Here is a 22,500-nt window from a genome sequence, read left to right on the forward strand (position 1 = left end):
AGAGAAAAGGAAGAGAATGAAATGAATTGTGAAGAGAGGAAGGACAATATATGCATAGATATCTATATAAAGGTATTTGAAAAGATTATAGTGGTTACCATTACTTGATAAAGTTGGTAAAGTGCGTGGGAAGGTTTTGATTGAGAAAGTAACATGATAAAAAGAATGATATGGGTAAAGCAAGAGGGCTTTGGAGATGAAAGAAGGTCTTTGCCACAAAACACGCTCATATTGAAGTTTGAAAGTAAAGGGCCAAAAGCTTTTTTTTTTTCTTTCTTTTTTTTAAATGTAAATGTATAATGATAAACAAGCTAATAATAAAATTGACAAAAGCAATTTGAAGCGGAGGAGAATGTGGAGTATTGATAATGTGTTTTGAGAGGGATTAAATTCATTAGTGATGGGTGACTGAATGATATGATATAAAAGTGGGTCTGAGCTAATTGTTTGTTATATCTTCATGAGACATGTGAATTTAATGTTACTAAAAGTGAGTGTAAGAAATTTAGGTGAAGGTTTAGATTTGTGGGATAAGAAAAGTCGTAAACATTATCTATCTTTATAAATTGTGTACACCTCTATAAATTATTAAAGTCTTCCTGCCCTCTAGGTTGATTATAGTATAGCCGTCTTTGTATTCTGTTTAATATGATCTTTGTATATATATATATATATATATATATATATATATATATATATATATATATATATATATATATATATATGTGTGTGTGTGTGTGTATGTGTGTTACGTGTGTGTGTATATATACAAATATATATATATATATATATATATATATATATATATATATATATATATATATATATATATATATATATATATATATATATATAGTTAGTATATTTATTCAAAGGTTGTTGCATTAGCGATGTTTGCGGTTCAAACGAGGTAAATATACTAACTTTCTTTTTCAACCAATTTTAACTCGGTAGTATTTCGAATACATAATCTGACATAATTTACTGCTACACTATTAAAAAGGCTTTAATAATCGATTTTCATTTTTATTAACAGTCAAAACTTTCGAGCTTTGAATTTCTTGGAATGAGGAAGTCAGTGGCAAAAATGATAATACAATTCTGTCTTTTATTCTACAAACAGCGCAGAGTATCGACTATGCTACATCCCAGGGACTCTTCCAATAAACATATGTAATAAACATCTGTTAACTGTGTTCCACTTTTGTGAGCTAACATCTGCGCATTGTCTCATTCTCATAACAGACAAGGCTTTTGAGTTGTATAGATCATAAAAAATAAAACAAAAAATAAATAAATAAATAAAAAATAAATAACAATGATAAAAATAGATTCGAGTATTTTTTAAGAAAATGGGCATTTGCATCGTGGGTATTGGCACTTAAATTGGCACTGATCATCCAATTCTCTCTGTTCGACGTCCACATCTGGTGTTTTGGTGTTTGCACTTGTGAATTTGTATTTGAGTGTACATGTGTGCTCATGGCACTAGTCAGATAGAATACTCATTTTAAGATCGATACATATAGGATATATATATATATATATATATATATATATATATATATATATATATATATATATATATATATATATATATACATATATACATACACCTATATATGAATGTATGCATACATACACACATATATACGTTTGTGTGTGGTCTACGTAAATCTTCTATTTACCCCCACACACATACACACACACACAGACATATATATATATATATATATATATATATATATATATATATATATATATATATATATATATATATATATATATATATATATATGCACACAGTATATCACCGGGTGTGCTGTTCCCGTAGAGTTTATCAAGATTATCACTTTATTGATAAGTTGGATGAACCGATCAATTACCGGCCAAAATATTCTATCATTTTATACTGTTTCTGAACTACGTCCCACAACCTTAACCAAACGTAAGAATGTATAAAGCAGGGTTACAATTCGTGTTTGAAGAGGTAAATTGATTTCATCGTCCTTTTTAAACATAATCTGACCTTATCATCGCAATACTGGCCATTTAACACCTAGATTGCATATGTAGGGTTTCGGCTTTCATTCATCTTCCTGTTAGCAACTGAATGTTCTTATGACATGTAGGCTATCTAAATTACCCATAACTAATTGACATACCTACTGAGTGGGAGCTTTGCCCCAAAATATCCTCAACTGGCCTTTTTATCTCATAAACAAAATGCTGGTATATATGTATGCTGCTGGACCAAGGCCTGAGTACGAACGTGTTCATTTGGAGAACATATTGAATATAAATAGATGGAAAAAGATGCGACTGATAAGGTTGTGGTGGCCTGTTGGTAACGTCCTTGCCTTGTGATCGTCAGACTGGGTTTGAGTCCCGCTCAAACTTGTTAGTGCGACTGGTCGCCGCAACCTCACGTCCTTGTGAGCTAAGAATAGGGTGGGGATGTTTGGGGAAGCCTATAGTTCTATCTGCTGAGTCATCAGCAGTCATTGCCTGGCCCTCTTTGGTCGTAGCTTGTGTGGAGAGTGGGCTTGGGCGCTGATCATATGAGTATATATGATCAGTCTCTAGGACATTAGTTTGCATCATAGGGCAATGTCACTGTCCCTTGCCTCTGCCATTCATTCGCGGTCTTTAAATCTTTTAAAAGAAGAAGATTGTGAAGACTAAGCTTCACTTCGAACATGTTGCTTGGCTTTGGAAATTCCCTTTCAAGCTATATAGAAAAAAATGGCATGCGATAGGCTTTCAATCTATATAAATTCATCTAACATATTTACACAACAAAACTTAATTAGCATATCTAATTGGGTGTGAAATATGACCTAAAGCGAAGACACAAATCGCCTTATTTTCCTTAAATATTAAATTACCGGTCTTACTTTTTCCATAGTCGCCCATGTCGAAAACTCCGGGAGCAAGTTTGAGGTACTTCTCTTAGGGCCTCTTTAGAGGCCTTCCTTATGCAGAAATTTTAAGAATTATGCGTCACAATAACCAAGATCATAAAGTGAAAAATTCCATCTTAACCATCAATTTTAATTGTTCTTTGGTGACATCAATACCACTATGACATGTCGCTTGTCTTTTTCATTTCTATTGCCTATTGCGTAACCTGGACCGACCTACCGCCACACATTCTACAGTAATGTATACTATACTTCTCCCCCTCAACATTCTCTTGACCTCCTAACTTATCCTCGTTTATGACTGTACACTATCCCACCTAAACACTCCAAGATCTATTTCAAATAATCTCAACTTCTGTTTTGTTTTTATCTAATCAAAAATTTATTCGGTTTCCTCTTTCTTACCTTCCTAAGATTTCACTCGCTCTTCATATACTAGTGTACGCGATCCGTCAAGAATAACGGCTAAATATTCATATAGATATGCATATACACAAATTCTACCCCCCTCCCCCTTTCCTTAATACAACACGCTGATTCGGTAATTTATATATATATATATATATATATATATATATATATATATATATATATATATATATATATATATATATATATATATTTCCTTCTATATATTTACTTCTATTTCCTTCATCCCCACCTTTTTTTTTATGAAACCCTTCATTCTCAAAAGTAAATTGAATAACATTATGGTTTTAAAATATAACATATAAGATCGAACAATACAGTTGTTATCATCATTACTCACATTTATTCAATTAAAAAGAAGCTAATTGTTAGGCTTACATCTGCATGAACTAAAATCTCGATCAACCAGTTCCAACTAATTTATCATTAGACCTAAGAAATTTGAAATCCAACGAGGCTGTAGCTAACAACTAAGTTAATCATATCAATTTCAGTCATGTGTATTCAGCGTTTGTGTGTTCGTGTGAATGTCTGCCTTTGTACTTTTGTAAAAGCTATACCTGTGGGACTATCTCGGTAAGATAATAGGACACTTGTATGCACAAACGTATACCAATCTCTCTCTCTCTCTCTCTCTCTCTCTCTCTCTCTCTCTCTCTCTCTCTCTCTCTCTCTCTCTCTCTCTCTCTCTCTCTTTATATATATATATCTATATATTTATATATACATATATGTATATATATATATATATATGTATATATATATATATATATATATATATATATATATATATATATATATATATGTATGTATATATATATATATATACATATATATATACATGTATATATATATATATATATATATATATATATATATATATATATATATATATATGTGTGTGTGTGTGTGTGTGTGTGAGTGTGTGTCTATATATATATATATATATATATATATATATATATATATATATATATATATATATATATATATAGATATAGATATAGATATATATATATATATATATATATATATATATATATATATATATGTATATGTATATATATATATATATATATATATATATATGTGTGTGTGTGTGTGTGTTTTTTTTTTTGTATGTATGTATACAATACAGATTCATGGATGATTTATGAGTATGTATGCATGTATACATATCTCATGCAAATGCACACATTCAATAACCTTTAAAATCACACCAAGGAGAAACATTAATATTAACCACAAACATAAATATGCTTTTCCTTCCTATTTAATTTATTCTTTTGTTTGTTACAGAACACTTTTTCGGATGATAAATTCTAATATGATCATCATATATAAGGTGGAACCTTATACATTGCATGCATATACCATAGACCGACGATTATGATATATCAATATATATGTCGGAACATAAAAACTTGACATTTAATACGTCATTATCAAGAAACGTTTATAGAAAATGTTACATTGTTCCTTTTACCTTTTTTTTATATTTCTAGAATATCGTTCATTGATTTATATGTCAATCACTCCTTTGATATCACGCTTTTAACCAGTAAATTCGAATGGAAAATTTTTAAACCAAATGAACTTAGGTAGTAATGATTCACGACCTGTAGACCGAGTTGGAGACAAGGCTACGACGCTCGCCACGTCGTCAGCTCCCAGCTGCAATCGAGTGCTTTACCAATTTAAACTGACTTCAAGGATTCCAAGTGATTTAAATTTAACTCCCCGAAATTCCAGGAGATTCAATCGTTATTAAACTTCCTTGACGGATTTCAAGATAACTTGTTCTGAAAGGTCAGGGACCCGGGGTCTGGGTGTTCGGAGAGGGGTTTAATGGTGAACCTGGGCTCACAGTAGCCACGATGTCTCCCGGGAAGCGCTACAAATGTCTGAAGATTTATTCGTTTATTTCTTTCATTTTACCGTCCAACTTTATGGTTTTCCCATAGCTATATCTAAGCCCCGAATTTCCTCCCTTGCCATAGTGCTGATCTACGTAACCCAAACACTAAGGAATATCAATAAAAAGCTGATGATACCAATATGATTTGTTTTTTATTCGTCTTTACTGGACAGGTGTTTATAGCCATGCAGTCGTGTCAAGTTTGAATGCTACATGAATATCACAAGAGCTGCAGTTTCTTTTCAGTTCCCTTGCTGTCAGCTACGCAGTCCCTTAATAAGTGTTTTTTTTTTCATTGTTGAATCCAACAGCTGTGAGTACTCATATGGTGTTGTGGTGTAAGGACATGTAAACAATATAAAACGTATCATCATCATCATTTTACTCCCAGTTGTTGTTGTTTTGATTCATTTATGTTATTCTATTTGCTTTTTCTCTTTTCATGTTGTGTTTTGTCTCGCACTGATACAGCAAGCTGGTATAATAATAATAATAATAATAATAATAATAATAATAATAATAATAATAATAATAATAATAATAATAATAATAATAATAGAATTACAAACGAAAGCATAACCTTGTTACGTGGTTTGTGTTTCATGGGGTATGGAGTGCAAGGATTCCATCTGGAAGCCCACCATCCTGTAAATGTTTGGGAAACCCCTTCTTGAGGGTGGGTAGGATATATCCTTTTTGAGAAAATATGTGTAACGTGGATGCAATATTAGAGGAAGTTTTTATTTTCTTTTTTTTTCCCAATATATATTGCCAGCCTAAGACGGCTTCGTAAAAAAAAAGGAGATTTAATGGAATGCTTTTAGACTATGGGCTTACATATCTAGGGACAATTCTCATCTGATAATTAGTACCTTTCATTATTTCCTCTATTTTACGCGAATGGAAATAAATAAGTAAAGGAAAAGGGCAACCCCTTAATAAGGAACTCCAATTAATTGTTACTTCAAAGCTGTAGGTTAATTGATTCTATTATTATTATTATTATCATTATTATTATTATACTATAGTCCATTTCTTTTAGCGAGGCATATTTGCACCGACTCGCAACGGTGCCCTTTTAGCTCGGAAAAGTTTCCTGATCGCTGATTGGTTAGAATTATCTTGTCCAACCAATCAGCGATCAGGAAACTTTTCCGAGCTAAAAAGGCACCGTTGCGAGTCGGTGCAGATATGCCTCGCTAAAAGAAATGGACTATAGCTAATCTACAACCCTAACTGGAAAAGTAAGATGCCATAAGCCCATGGTCTCCAACAGGAAAAAATAGCCCAGTGAGGAAAGGAAACAAGAAAATAAATAAACTATATAAGAACTAATGATAAATTAAGATAAAATATTTTCAACTCATTAACATTATAAGAAATATTTGATATATAAACTATAGATATTGTCTTTTCCAAAACATTCGATTACTCTTTCAAGGACACGTGAATTGCTGGTTCTCATCGATTACAATTTTTTTTTTTTTTATGCAAATCTCTAGAGCTAAACCTGAAATACAGGGATTGTGGTGGTCGATGTGGTAACGTCCCTGCTTGGAGTTCGAGTCCCGCTCAAACTCGTTAGTTTCTTGGGTCGCTGCAACCTCACTGTCCTTGTGAGCTAAGGAGGGGTGGTTTGGGGGAGCCTATAGGTGTATCTGCTGAGTCATCAGCAGCCATTGCCAGGCCGTCCTTGCTCCTAGCTTGGGGGGAGAGGGGTCTTGGGCGCTGATCATATGGTCTGTCTCTAGGGCATTGTCCTGCTTGATAGGGCAATGGTACCGTCCCTTGCCTCTGCCATTCATGAGTTGCCTTTAAACCTTTAAATTGTCATTTTGTTCTAAGAGTCACTGCCACCCTTTTAGCTATCTACTTTAGGCCTTCCTCCATTTCCTTCTTTTCCTCCATCTTGTTATCCAACTCTTTTAACTTTTGTCTCATAGTGCAACTTTGCATAAGGGCACTGAATGGCCTCCTGGCACTAACGCATATCCATTTGCCCCTAAATCATAAATCCAATTCAATTCTAACATCATCATATTAAAATCTTTCCAGGTACTATTTAATTAATCGTAGGGAATAAAGAGGTTATGGTAGGTTAGGTTAGGTTAGGTTAAGTTTCTGATAATGAAAGGTTATTTTGATATTATTTTTATTACGTAAAAATAACTCGAAGATCTTGATTATTTAACATGAAATTTACATAGGTTTTGCCTACATATGCCGTTAAAATTTACCTTTGACCTTAACCGTATTTAGAATCATTGAGGTTGGCCCCTTTTGAACATTATTTCTCCTCCATTTGCAGAGGTAACGTTACAAGCCCGAGTGAAGTGATGGAAAAAGGTGACAAGATCATATTCTTCCTGACCATCTGTGCATTATTTGGACTAAACATCTACTCTATGTCAGGAAATTGTTTTATTACGTCTGAGAAAAGTTACACTACTTATACAATTAAAGGTAAGTCATCGTTCATCAGCCACTCTATGATGTTACTGAATACCACACCGGATGGACTGGGTTCCGCCAAAAATCTTTATAACATGCTCCGCCAACAAGCATTGTGATTGGCTGCCACCTTCTCACAGCTGATTCACATGAACCAAAGAATATTGATAGTGAAACTGATTATAAGTAATTATGATACTGGACTTTAATAGTGACCCACTCAGGGGAGCAATGACATAATGTAAATTTGCGAATGAAGTGAGCCACGGTGGAGCGGAGACATTTTGAGTGACGGCCAATCAAGTTGCTTTTGGGCGGAGCGTGTCAAAGATTTTTGGTTGCGACAAGTCCCAGTCACAACACCCCTGTCGCTTGAATAGGCAATTTCCAGTTTGTACTTGTATTAAGAATTAGTTACTTCACGATTTACCCTTTTCATAGGTTATTGAAACTAAGTCAATACGTTTTAATTAGCATATATATATATATATATATATATATATATATATATATATATATATATATATATATATATATATATATATATATATATGTATATATATAAATGTATATATATATATATATATAAAATATACATATTATATTTATAAATAAATATATGTATATATATATATATATATATATATATATATATATATATATATATATATATATATATATATATATATATATATGTGTGTGTGTGTGTATATATATATACATATACTGTATATATATATATATATATATATATATATATATATATATATATATATATATATATATATATACATAATGTATGTATGTACCTATACATATATATGAATAAAACTCGCAAGGAAAAGTTATGCTCAGATGCAAATATAAAACAAGGGAAATGAAAATTGAAGTGAATCCTGACTAGTTTCGTCCCACTTCTTCAAGAGTCAGGAATGACTTAATAGCTTCATTTCCCCGTGGTATTTTTTGCAAAGACATATATAATATATTGTATTATATATGGATATATAGATAGATAAATATATTTTTATTTTTTCAGGCAATATCTCTCAAACAGCACCTGCCTTTCTGGATGATGGCTTTGCTCCACTAATGGAACAATACCGAAGGAAGGCCTCGAAAAAGCTGGTTCCTCAGTTGACAAAGTAATTTTTAGCATCAGTTTAGTCTTATATATTATTGTCACTACTACTACTACTACTACTACTACTACTACTCTTGCTTGAGGGTACACTCGGGCTCAATATGCTATCTTATTTCTCTTCCTCTTGTTTTGTTAAATATTTTATAGTTTATATAGGATATATATTAATTTTAATGTTACTGTTCTTAAAATATGTCGTTTTTCCTCGTTTCCTTTCCTCACTGGACTATTTTCCCTGTTGTAGCCCCTGGACTTATAGCATTCTGCTTTTCCAACTAAGGTTGTCGCTTAGCAATTAATAATAATAATAATAATAATAATAATAATAATAATAATATTATTATTATTTCATATCATTAGCATTCTTAATATCATTACAGTGTTTGTAATTTGGTTAACATTATCATTGCTATTGTTTTTTATTGTTTTGGTTTTGTTGTTGCTATTGTTTTTGCTGTTGTTAGCACAATTGATAACTCTGGAATGAGCCACCATAATTGTTAACTTTATATTATGTTTCTCATTTACCACTGACAATTCTTATTCCTTTTCAATCATTCATTTGCTTCTCTCTCTCTCTCTCTCTCTCTCTCTCTCTCTCTCTCTCTCTCTCTCTCCTCTCTCTCTCTCTCTCTCTCTCTCTCTCATTATGGAATACAGCTCGCTATCCATTTACAAAATTCTTTCAACTCGCCATTTTCAATCTTATATTTTCTTTTATGTCATTATTACGAATTAAATCTATCTCTTTTTAAAATTTTTATCTCTTTGACTATATCATATCGGTCGAAACTGTGTATTCGTCATCTTTAAAATACTAAACGAGTTTCTTTGAATTCAGGTTCAGATCTGGTTCCGTCCCCCGTGTGTTATTGTGGTCAGACCCCCTTAAAAGAAAATTCTGGGAAGCCGTATTCCGCCAGGTCACTGAAGGTTATTGTCCTCTGCCGTGTGAAATCATCTACGATGTTCAAAAGGTAATTTCTTCAAGTCATAAGATTCGAGTCACACCTAAAAGCTGTAGAAATGTTGGTAATTTCATTTTATTTTAGGGTAAGTATTTATTCTTCACTGTTGTAAGGATTACAGTCATAAAGACAGTTAGTTGACGCATCAGTTTAATTCCAGAAAGCTACTGCGGACGCAATCATCATCCATTTATCTGGCGCGAAAGATTATAAGACGGTCACCAAAAACCTTTCACCCCGGGATCCTCGCCAGCCTTGGGTGATGCTTACCTTCGAAGCCCCGCCGTACGCCCGAACTGCCTACCAAACCCGTTTCTCAAAATATAATGGCTTGTACAATCGCACCATGACCTATCGCCGAGACTCGGACATCGTGATAAATCACGGCTTTGTCGTGCCTAAGGAGGACACCATATTTCTGCCTCAGCCCTGGGTCGTCCCTCCGGTGATGAAGGTAGGAAATCTCTCGAAAAATTTGGCAGTTGCATTCATATCCCACTGCCCAACAGCGTCAAGACGCATGCAGTACATCAGAGAAGTTCAGAAATACGCCACAGTACACATTTATGGAAGTTGTGGCGATCTGAAGTGCGGCAGTTCGATGTTCATTGCTAATCGGTACAACGCGACCACTGATAAATGTTTGAAGCAGGCTGGCGAGACGTACCTCTTCTACTTTGCTTTCGAGAATAGCTTTTGCAAAGAATACGCCACGGAGAAGGTCTACAATTTGTTGCACTATTCCATCGTTCCTGTGGTTTGGGGTTCGGCGAATTACTCGTCGATTCTTCCGCCGAATTCTTACGTCAACGCAAATGACTATACGCCGAAGGAACTGGCGGAGAGATTAATGTACTTACAGGATCATCCCGAGGTAAAAAGTCTCTCTCTCTCTCTCTCTCTCTCTCTCTCTCTCTCTCTCTCTCTCTCTCTCTCTCTCTCTCTCTCTCTCAAGCTGATAGGTTAATCATATGATTCTGCAATCTATATAACCCTACACGCTTAATTTCCCTTAGTAGCCTTGAATGAATACACGCATATAAGTATTTAGTCATTTTTGACATTCATGGATAATACTGGCATCTTTCTACAATGATTATAATGTTATTTCCTTTTATTTATGGCGGGGTACGAGAAGTACAATTTTAGATGATTGCTTTCGGTATATATATTTTTTCTTATTTGTCTGCAGGAATACCAGAAATACTTCGAATGGAAGAAGTATTACCAACCGTCAACTGTCAGCGGAGAGAGAATAGTTTGCCAGATGTGCTCTCGATTATATGAACCGGAATTTTACCAATATAAAGTTTACGAAGATTTCGCAGACTGGTTCGTTTTGAAGTCGAACTGTATGATTATGTGGTCTCTTTGGAATTCGAGGATTCTTTGAAATGTTAGACTTCAACAAGTGTCAGAAGGGGACATTAGTTGTCTCTTGCAAATATTGTGTCAATCATAAATCCTTAACTGTTTTCAACTTATAACCTTGATCCTGTACTGTGATTAACCAAAGGAAAAGGGTGCCTTAGTCTTAGCACATTTCAGAAGCAATGCCGTCAGATTCTCCTTAGTAGAAACAGATGATAGATAAAATATATCCTTTTGGATATAACTTCTTTATATAAAAGAAATCTAGAAGAGGTTATCATTTTCCTCTAAAGTAGTAGTATATCTTTAGTCTCTTAATTTTCCTGCTTTTCACCACTTGTCAATATTCCATACGGCAGTGACGTTTAGTTAGTTCTCAGTCCTTTTTTTTTTTTTTTTTTTTTTATCAATCTACTATTCTAGATGCATGTATTCATAAGCAATGGTAGCTTCTTTGGATTGATCCAGGATATTTTTTTTCATTTTTTTTTTTGTAGGAAATAAGGACACCATTGGATCGATCCAGTTGGAGGTTTTTCATTGGAAATAAGGACACCTTTGGATCGATCCAGTTGGAGATTTTTCGTAGGAAATTAGGACACCTTTGGATGCAATTGGAGTTTTTTCATAGGAAATAAGGACACCTTTGGATCGATCCAGTTGGAGATTTTTCGTAGGAAATTAGGACACCATTGGATCGATCCAGTTGGAGGTTTTTCAAAGGAAATAGGACACCTTTGGATCGATCCAGTTGGAGGTTTTTCAAAGGAAATAGGACACCTTTGAATCGATCCTGTTGGAAGTTTTTCAAAGGAAATAGGACACCTTTGGATCGATCCAGTTAGAGGTTTTTCATAGGAAACAAAGACACCTTTGGATCGATCCAGTTGGAGATTTTTCATAGGAAACAAAGACACCTTTGGATCGATCCAGTTGGAGATTTTTCATAGGAAATTAGGACACCTTTGGATCGATCCAGTTGGAGGTTTTTCAAAGGAAATAGGACACCTTTGGATCGATCCAGTTGGAGGTTTTTCAAAGGAAATAGGACACCTTTGGATCGATCCTGTTGGAGGTTTTTCAAAGGAAATAGGACACCTTTGGATCGATTCAGTTGGAGGTTTTTCAAAGGAAATAGGACACCTTTTGATCGATCCAGTCGGAGATTTTTCATAGGAAACAAGGACACCTTTGGATCGATACAGTTGGGGTTTTTTCATAGGAAGTAAGAACACCTTTGGATTGATCCAGTCGGAGGTTTTTCACAGAAAATAAGGACACCTTTGGATCGATCCAGTTAGAGATTTTTCGTTGGAAATTAAGACGCCTTTGGATCGATCCAGTTGGAGGTTTTTAACAGGAAATAGGACACCTTTGGATCGATCCAGTTGAAGATTTTTCATAGGAAACAAAGACACCTTTGGATCGATACAGTTGGGGTTTTTTCATAGGAAGTAAGAACACCTTTGGATCGATCCAGATGGAGGTTTTTCACAGGAAATAAGGACACCTTTGGATCGATCCAGTCAGAGATTTTTCGTAGGAAATTAAGACACCTTTGGATCGATCCAGTTGGAGGTTTTTAACAGGAAATAGGACACCTTTGGATCGATCCAGTTGTAGATTTTTCATAGGAAAGAAGGACAAATTTGGATCGATCCAGTTGGAGGTTTTTCTTATGAAACAAGGACACCTTTAGATCGATCCAATTGGAGGTTTTTTTCACAGGAAATAGGACACCTTTGGATCGATCCAGTTAGAGGTTTTTCATAGGAAACAAAGACACCTTTGGATCGATCCAGTTGGAGATTTTTCATAGGAAATTAGGACACCTTTGGATCGACCCAGTTGGAGGTTTTTCACAGGAAATAGAACACCTTTGGATCGGTCCAGTTGGAGATTTTTTTGTAGGAAATTAGGACACCTTTGGATCGATCCAGTTGGAGATTTTTCATAGGAAACAAGGACACCTTTGGATCGATCCAGTTGGAGGTTTTTCATAGGAAATAAGGACACCTTTAGGTCGATCCAGTTGGAGTTTTTCACAGGAAATAGGACACCTTTGGATCGATCCAGTTGGAGATTTTTTCGTAGGAAATTAGGACACCTTTGGATTGATCCAGTTGGAGGTTTTTCACAGGAAATAGGACACCTTTGGATCGATCCAGTTGGAGATTTTTCGTAGGAAATTAGAACACCTTTGGATCGATCCAGTTGGAGGTTTTTCATTGGAAATAAGGACACCTTTGGATCGATTCAGTTGGAGTTTTTTCATAGGAAATAAGGACACCTTTGGATCGATCCAGTTGGAGGTTTTTCACAGGAAATGAGGACACCTTTGGATCGATCCAGTTGGAGATTTTTTGTAGGAAATTAGGACACCTTTGGATAGATCCAGATGGAGATTTTTTCGTAGGAAATTAGGACACCTTTAGATCAACCCAGTTGGAGATTTTTTCGTAGGAAATTAGGACACCTTTGGATCGATCCAGTTGGAGATTTTTCATTGGAAACAAGGACACCTTTGGATCGATCCAGTTGGAGGTTTTTCATAGGAAATAAGGACACCTTTAGGTCGATCCAGTTGGAGGTTTTTCACAGGAAATAGGACACCTTTGGATCGATCCAGTTGGAGATTTTTTCGTAGGAAATTAGGACACCTTTGGATTGATCCAGTTGGAGGTTTTTCACAGGAAATAGGACACCTTTGGATCGATCCAGTTGGAGATTTTTCGTAGGAAATTAGAACACCTTTGGATCGATCCAGTTGGAGGTTTTTCATTGGAAATAAGGACACCTTTGGATCGATTCAGTCGGAGTTTTTTCATAGGAAATAAGGACACCTTTGGATCGATCCAGTTGGAGGTTTTTCACAGGAACTGAGGACACCTTTGGATCGATCCAGTTGGAGATTTTTTGTAGGAAATTAGGACACCTTTGAATAGATCCAGATGGAGATTTTTTCGTAGGAAATTAGGACACCTTTAGATCAATCCAGTTGGAGATTTTTTCGTAGGAAATTAGGACACCTTTAGATCGATCCAGTTGGAGATTTTTTCATAGGACATTAGGACACCTTTGGATCGATCCAGTTGGAGATTTTTTCGTAGGAAATCAGGACACCTTTGGATCGATCCAGTTGGAGATTTTTTCGTAGGAAATTAGGACACCTTTGGATCGATCCAGTTGGAGGTTTTTCGTAGGAAATTAGGACACCTTTGGATCGATCCAGTTGGAGGTTTTTCACAAGAAATAAGGACACATTTGGATCGATCCAGTTGGAGTTTTTTCATAGGAAATAAGGACTCCTTTGGATCGATTCAGTTGGAGGGTTTTCACAGGTAATTAGGACATCTTTGGATCGATCCAGTTGGAGATTTTTTCGTAGAAAATTAGGACACCTTTGGATCGATCCAGTTGGAGATTTTTCATAGGAAATAAGTACACCTTTAGGTTGATCCAGTTGGAGGTTTTTCACAGGAAATAGGACACCTTTGGATCGATCCAGTTGGAGATTTTTTCGTAGGAAATTAGGACACCTTTGGATTGATCCAGTTGGAGATTTTTCATAGGAAAGAAGGACAACTTTGGATCGATCCAGTTGGAGGTTTTTCATAGGAAATAAGGACACCTTTGGATCGATCCAGTTGGATATATTTTATAGGAAACAAGGACACCTTTGGATCGATCCAGTTGGAGGTTTTTCATAGGAAACAAGGACACCTTTAGATCGATGCAGTTGGAGGTTTTTCATAGGAAAGAAGGACAACTTTGGATCGATCCAGTTGGAGATTTTTCATAGGAAAGAAGGACAACTTTGGATCGATCCAGTTGGAGGTTTTTCATAGGAAATAAGGACACCTTTGGATCGATCCAGTTGGATATATTTTATAGGAAACAAGGACACCTTTGGATCGATCCAGTTGGAGGTTTTTCATAGGAAACAAGGACACCTTTAGATCGATGCAGTTGGAGGTTTTTCATAGGAAAGAAGGACAACTTTGGATCGATCCAGTTGGAGATTTTTCATAGGAAAGAAGGACAACTTTGGATCGATCCAGTTAGAGGTTTTTCATAGGAAATAGGACACCTTTGGATAGATCCAGTTGGAGATTTTTCATAGGAAACAAGGACAACTTTGGATCGATCCAGTTGGAGGTTTTTCATAGGAAACAAGGACACCTTTAGATCGATCCAGTTGGAGGTTTTTCACAGGAAATAGGACACGTTTGGATCGATCCTGTTGGAGATTTTTCATAAGAAACAAGGACAACTTTGGATCGATCCAGTTGGAGGTTTTTCATAGGAAACAAGGACAACTTTGGATCGATCCAGTTGGAGGTTTTTCATAGGAAACAAGGACAACTTTAGATCGATCCAGTTGGGGATTTTTCATAGGAAATAAGGACACCTTTGGATTGATTCAGTTGGAGGTTTTTCATAGGAAACAAGGACACCTTTGGATCGATCCAGTTGGAGGTTTTTCATAGGAAATGACACCTTTGGATCGATCCAGTTAGAGGTTTTTCATAGGAAATAAGGACACCTTTGGATAGATCCAGATGTATATTTTCCGAAGAATATAATAGCCAATTTAGATCGATCCAGTTCAGAGGATAATATATTTCCAGACGTATGAGTTTAGGAGATTAGGCCATCTTTATAGCATCTCTAGATCTGAAATTTATCGACGTAGCATTCATACACTGAAATAGAAATGTGTAGAGTATTTTTTTTACAATTCTTCAACGTGGCTCAAGAATTGGCTTAAAATCGAGAAAATCGTTTATTTATTTAGCTTATAAACAAGACGAAAGAGATTAAAGCATGTTATATGGAGTAGAGATATTCGTATAAAGATATGAATAAGTAACACTCGCTTTTCAAATGTTCATCTTGTATTATAGACATGAAACTCGTGACAGACATCGACAATATGTATGCAAATTTGATAATAAAATGTATGAATATTTGCTGTTGATTAAATTCTCATCTATATATCCTTTCAAGACTTGCTTTTGCTAGCAATGATTTCTTTTACCCATGTACCCTCATGAAAGGAAAACATGCAAGCAGTAATTTAGTTTAGGCATGTAACCCTCCAAGACATTTGATGGTCGCATCTGCTTCGTTCCCATGGCAACCGATGTAAACAACTTGAAAGAAATACGGCAGTCTCAAGACTGCGGTGGGGAGGTAAAGTACTGTATATATATTATTCAAGTTTTTAAATTTTCATTGAATAACTAAATGAAAATATCTCTTACCGTTCTTTAGTTATTCAAATGAATGATTTGTTTTTAATGTTCAGATTCCTTTTGACATGATTTGCGTATAGAGGTAGGTTATGTAGTTACAGTTGATAATGGAAGTTGATTAATGTTGAAGCAGAATATTTAGGAAACCTTTGCGTGCGTGAGTGATAGAATGTGAATATTCATATGTTTGAAAGGACGTGGTATACAGATGTAGTTACTAAATATCGTTTGGCCCCGGAGAATATACAGCATAGTAGTCACGGCCAATGTCCATGTGTGGAAAACTATCGAAACACTGGGTAGGAGAACGATGTACGGTGCACACACACGCATATATATATATATATATATATATATATATATATATATATATATATATATATATATATATATATATATATATATATATGTATATATATATATATATATATATATATATATATATATATATATATATATTATGTATGTGTACGTATATATGTATAATATATATATTATATATCTATCGTATGTATATGTATGTATGTAGGTGGGATAAGTATACAGTATATATATATATATATATATATATATATATATATATATATATATATATATATATATATATATATATATATATATATATATATATACTGTATACTTATCCCACCTACATACATACATATACATACGATATATATATATATATATATATATATATATATATATATATATATATACATATACATATATATACGATGACCAGTTTGTTGATTCCCGTTTTTTTTTTTTATTCCGGGTACTCGATTCCCAGTATTGTTGAATCCCGGTAGTTTGATTCCAGACTGTCCATACCTGTTTTGGTAATTGAACCAATAGACCGTTTACTTACAAAACAAACTTTCAATGATAAGCCTATTTTCACCTTCCACTCTGATTTTTATAGCCAGCCGGTATTTACAAAGACATTTCCTTATTTAGAAACTGAAAAATTCGAAAAACAATCTTTATAACCAGCCGGTCTTTAACCATGCCTCCCTCCATTCAAAGTACCCAATGAAGAGAGAAACTGGTAAGCTACTCAAATTACATTTAAGAAAAGCATAGAACAATTGCTTATGTATAAAAAAAAAAATAGTGATTGGAGGTGTGATGTAAAGGGATTCAAAGCACACCTGCATTCTTCAACAGAAGAAAATGTGTACAAGGTGTGTTACCACATTGCTGAACATCATCACAGTTCATGTGAAACAAAACCAATAACATGTGAGGCCTTTCAATCAAACTAAGAGTTTACTTATTGCTTCAACTTGTACATCAGTAAAGTGAAAATGAAAAGATCTCAATCACCCTCTGTCATTTGCTCAAGTTGAAACATCCGGAAATAGCGTCAAATAAATGAAGTTTCCCAACTGAATTTATAATTCCAGACGAGTTTATTAAATAGAACATTAGTGAAGTTTTTCTATAATTTGATATCGGTGAAATAGATGAAAGTTGAATACTATTTTTGCCACAAATCAGGGACTTGATGATTTGATACATGCAACATATTTAGCTACACTGTTACAAATTTGCATTAAAAAACAGTAAATGTCTAGTAATATTTATTCCAGTATTTTTATCGTTTTAAAATTGGATATATGGACGTAAAGGAGTGATATTACTGTCACCTACCAATAAAGAATAATAACAAAGTAATGTAAAATTACGGTCGCCTGTATTTTACTGAAATAGGGTTGACAACCGTATATTTTTACGGAGAATTTCCAATTAAAATTACGGATTTTTCTAACAGTGTAGGGATGAGACCTTTAAGCGTGTACGTAAAATATATTTTCAGTTATTTTCTTGTCTTACACAAATACGGAACTTGAGCGTACCAAGATTATTTTCCATCCTCCCAGAGAAGAAGGAAGAAACATATATCCGACTTTTAGGATTATTTGGGGGAACTGTACCCTAATTTAAATCCTCATTGGTACATGATAGATTTTGAAAGAAAAAAAAAACACATATGAACTGTACGCAATCCTTTTTCAAATGTATCTATTTAAACATGAATTTTCTAGAAAGCGGAAAACATTTAATGCAAGTTTATTGATTTGAGTTTATAGAGAGATATCACAAAGATGTTGATTTCAGTGTCAAAGTTACGTGGCAAGGACTTATTATTATTATTATTATTATTACATCCTAAGTTACAACCCTAGATGGAAAAGCAGGATGCTATAAGCCCAGGGGCGCCAACAGGGAAAATAGCCCAGCAAGGAAAGGAAATCAGGAAAAATATATCTCAAGAACTCGTTTCATGTTATGAAGCATGTTATATTGGGTGCGAAAAGAGGCAGGTATAATCGATGTAGACGAATAACACCCATTTTTGTATTCATTTGTGGAATTTACGTGAGAGAACTTTGCAAGGTCAACCTGGCCACAATAACTATTTAGGGGTTGTTGTGGCCTGATTGGTAAAGTCTCTGGCTGGTGTTTGCCAGTCGGGGGTTCGAGTCCCGCTCAGACTCGTTAGTGCCATTATTGTCTGCAACCTTACCATCCTTGTGAGCTAAGGTTGGGGGGTTTGGGGGAGCCTATAGGTCTATCTGCTGAGTCATCACCAGCCACTATCTGGCCCTCTCTGATCCTAGCTTGAGTGGAGAGGAGGCTTGGGAGCGGATATATGGTCAGTCTCTTGGGCATTGTCCTGCTTGCTAGGGCAATGTCACTCTCCCTTGCCTCTGCCATTTATGAGCGACCTTGAAACCTTAAGGGCACAACTGTACTCTAAAGAGTGTTGTTTCAAGTGTTCACCCTAATATTTGAAAGTTAATTTTAAAAAAAGGTGGGTCATCTCGAAGGTGGTCATTGTATTTCATATACACAAAAGTACAAGGACCTGAATGAGCGTTTGAAAATCATTGTTTTATGGTATGATTCACAGAAAAAATGACTGAATATTATATTATCTAAACTAGCATATTCCCTTGTTTTGCAATACATTTTAATGTTTGAGTAAAATGTAAAGTAGATATTCTAATGATGTTATTGAAATGATCATTATTGATAACTAAATACCCATTTGGGTAAGTAACCCAATATAACATTTACTTACAAAACAATCTCTCAAGGAATGGATACAGAAATTTTACTAGTATCTCATTATTCCCTCGTTAATGACTTGTATGATGATCTGCGGTTTGGAATCAATAATGTCGGAAATAAACTACTGAGAATCAAAATACTGGAAAACAAATAATTCGAATTAAAAATAGGAATTAACATGGTTAGAAATATATATATGTATATATATATATATATATATATATATATATATATATATATATATATATATATATATATATATGTGTATATATATATATATGTGTGTGTGTGTGTTTGTTTAGATATGCATGTGTGTATAGTGTATGCATATATATACATTTATATGTGTATATATATACATACAGTATATATATATGTATACATATATATGTGTGTGTGTGATATATATCTTATGTATATATATATATATATATATATATGTGTGTGTGTGTTTGTTTAGATATGCATGTGTGTATAGTGTATGCATATATATACATTTATATGTGTATATATATACATACAGTATATATATATATATGTATACATATATATGTGTGTGTGTGATCTATATGTATGTATATATGTATATACATGTAATTATATATATATATATATATATATATATATATATATATATATATATATATATATATATATATATATATATATATATATATGTATATAAATTTATATTACCTAAATTTGTGTGTATGTGTTTGCGTGTTTATATACATACTATTGCACACGGCCCGTCAAAAATGACTGCTAAATATTTAGATAGATATGTAAGCACACGCACCAACCCCCTTTCTTTAGGGTATGACTACTCACTACTCCCTCTCCCCCATACCCGAGGGACGAGGAGTGAAGTGCGTGACCAGAAAGAATTATGTACTTATTTACATATATAGCCTGACACTTGCTCCTTATTAGAAAGGGGAGATGTGTGTGATGTACATGTGAGTTGATACGGTATAGGTCCCTTACTGTGAGATTAATTTTTTTTATAAATTATTCAAAACATACATGTATTTTACAGGAATCATTCACGTTAGCAAATATGATTGAAATTATATCATTCTATATTATAAAAATAATGATTATGATTTTCCTTCCTTTGAAAATTTCCATAAAACTCGTTTAAAACAAGACTTAATATCCTTAATTTATTTAGTTAATTGTCCCATCAGGAATGCAAATTGTGAAATGAATTATTTGTTCATCCGATAGTTGATAGTTTTATTTATATATTCAATAAGTTGTAAATATATCTATCAGTGAAAGTTTTATCTGTTCAGCTATATTAATGGCTTTGTAAAAAAAATTGCATTCTTCTTTCTTAAGCTGAAATCTTGTCAGAATATAATTTTTTCATATATCAATTCTCTTGTTTATGTACGATTTTATTTACTTATCTAATCAATTTCCCATTTTATATTTCTGGCTAGAGATTGCGTGACGCCTTCAAAATCTAAAGCAATTCTGTTTACCGTTAGCAAATTAGCTAATAGCCTTTGATAAGTTCCCTTTAGAAGTGTCCTCAAATACTCTTTTTCCAGTTATAGGTTTGTGAGTTTAAGTAGTTTATCTTTAAAAGTTTCTAATCTTGATTTTACTAAAGATGTTTTTGTTATATGTTGCTTTCGTTCCCAAGATATGAAGTCTGCCCTGAATTCTGAGTGGTGCTTTGTAAGAATATTCTTATCCCAAAACACACGTCAGAGTTCTAGTAAATTAGGTGTCAGAGAAGAGACACGTAACCATTGTACAAACATGTGTTTGTTATGTGTTTTATATAAAATTCGTATCGATCTGTACACTTGTTGACGATCTCTCTCTCTCTCTCTCTCTCTCTCTCTCTCTCTCTCTCTCTCTCTCTCTCTCTCTCTCATAGGCAATGATATATTGGCAGGTGTATATGATAAACGTGGCAAAGCTGTGACCAGAATACATGAATACATTAAGATCACAAAGGTTTCACATTTGATGTAATTTCTGTATTATTCAGATTCGTAAAACACCAACGGAAATCCATTCGAATATATGTTCCTTTAGAGGCATTACTAAAAATGAACCCACTTTCTAGTCTTGCTATCAATTCTCTGTAATCCTTCACTTCATGATGCAATTGCAGGATTTCCCCTTGTTGCAAGTTTGCACTGAATGGCCTTCCCAGTTTCAGAGTGCTGAACCTTCAATGCCAAACGTTCTATATAATACGCCCCTATTTACATCAGGACAAGAGGCTCCTACGGCCACGGGTTTGATAATTGATCTCTGGTGAACCTTTAATGCCAAACGTTCTATAAGAGGTTTCTTTTTTCATAAGTCTGACATAAGTCTTTTTATAGTTTATATATGACATCTCTGTTTTGACGTTGTTCCTGTTTTAGAATGATTCATTGTTAATTTGTTCTCATCATTTATTTATTTTCTTATTTCCTTTCCTCACTGGGCTATTTTTCCCTGTTGGAGCCCTTGGGCTTATAGCATCTTGCTTTTCCAACTAGTGTTGTAGCTTGGCTAATAATAATAATAATAATAATAATAATAATAATAATTTAAGCACTTATTTTCTCACAAATTCTTCACCACAAATTGTAAAAACTTGAATCCATCGTTTCTTTTTTCTTCCTATTTCAAAAGATCCGAATCTTTCATCGTTCCAGGAACACTAATAACATCTAGGCATAAAGATGGCGTCCAGACGTCCTTCCTTGGCAGTCCCTGGGAGGGACAGCAACCAGAGCTCCGTCGACGGCAGGAGGCGATCCAGCGTCAGGCTTTCGCAGGGGCAGGTATGCCAGGAGCCATGTTGATTGATAGCACTTAATATATGGCGTCATAGCTACGAGGGTCACTGGACCCTAGAAAAGGGACATTAGGGTAACCGCATCTTTCTCTTATCGTCTCTTGTAGGGGAATAAACCTTTAGAACGAAAGTCACTGAGAGAAA

The 22,500-nt window shown here is 34.2% G+C and overlaps 2 protein-coding genes across 2 annotated transcripts in view; both read left to right on the forward strand.

Moving 5' to 3' along the window:
* The first annotated feature begins 7,607 nt into the window (after positions 1–7,607).
* On the forward strand, positions 7,608–11,227 carry LOC137630328 (alpha-(1,3)-fucosyltransferase C-like). The gene is made up of 5 exons (XM_068361766.1): positions 7,608–7,734; positions 8,762–8,867; positions 9,708–9,843; positions 9,995–10,708; positions 11,027–11,227. The coding sequence occupies exons 1-5, from the start codon at positions 7,608–7,610 to the stop codon at positions 11,225–11,227; spliced, it is 1,284 nt and encodes a 427-aa protein (XP_068217867.1).
* The window catches only part of gudu (Armadillo repeat-containing protein gudu), a 59,564-nt gene continuing 46,787 nt past the window's right edge, over positions 9,724–22,500 (forward strand). Inside the window, exons 1-2 of the mRNA XM_068362220.1 lie at positions 9,724–9,843; positions 22,214–22,342. Coding sequence (XP_068218321.1) covers positions 22,241–22,342 — 102 coding nt within the window. The 5' untranslated portion in view covers positions 9,724–9,843; positions 22,214–22,240. The remainder of the gene's footprint in view (positions 9,844–22,213; positions 22,343–22,500) is intronic.

The sequence above is a fragment of the Palaemon carinicauda genome, chromosome 38 (assembly GCF_036898095.1).
Source record: "Palaemon carinicauda isolate YSFRI2023 chromosome 38, ASM3689809v2, whole genome shotgun sequence".
Classification (NCBI taxonomy): Eukaryota; Metazoa; Arthropoda; class Malacostraca; order Decapoda; family Palaemonidae; genus Palaemon; species Palaemon carinicauda.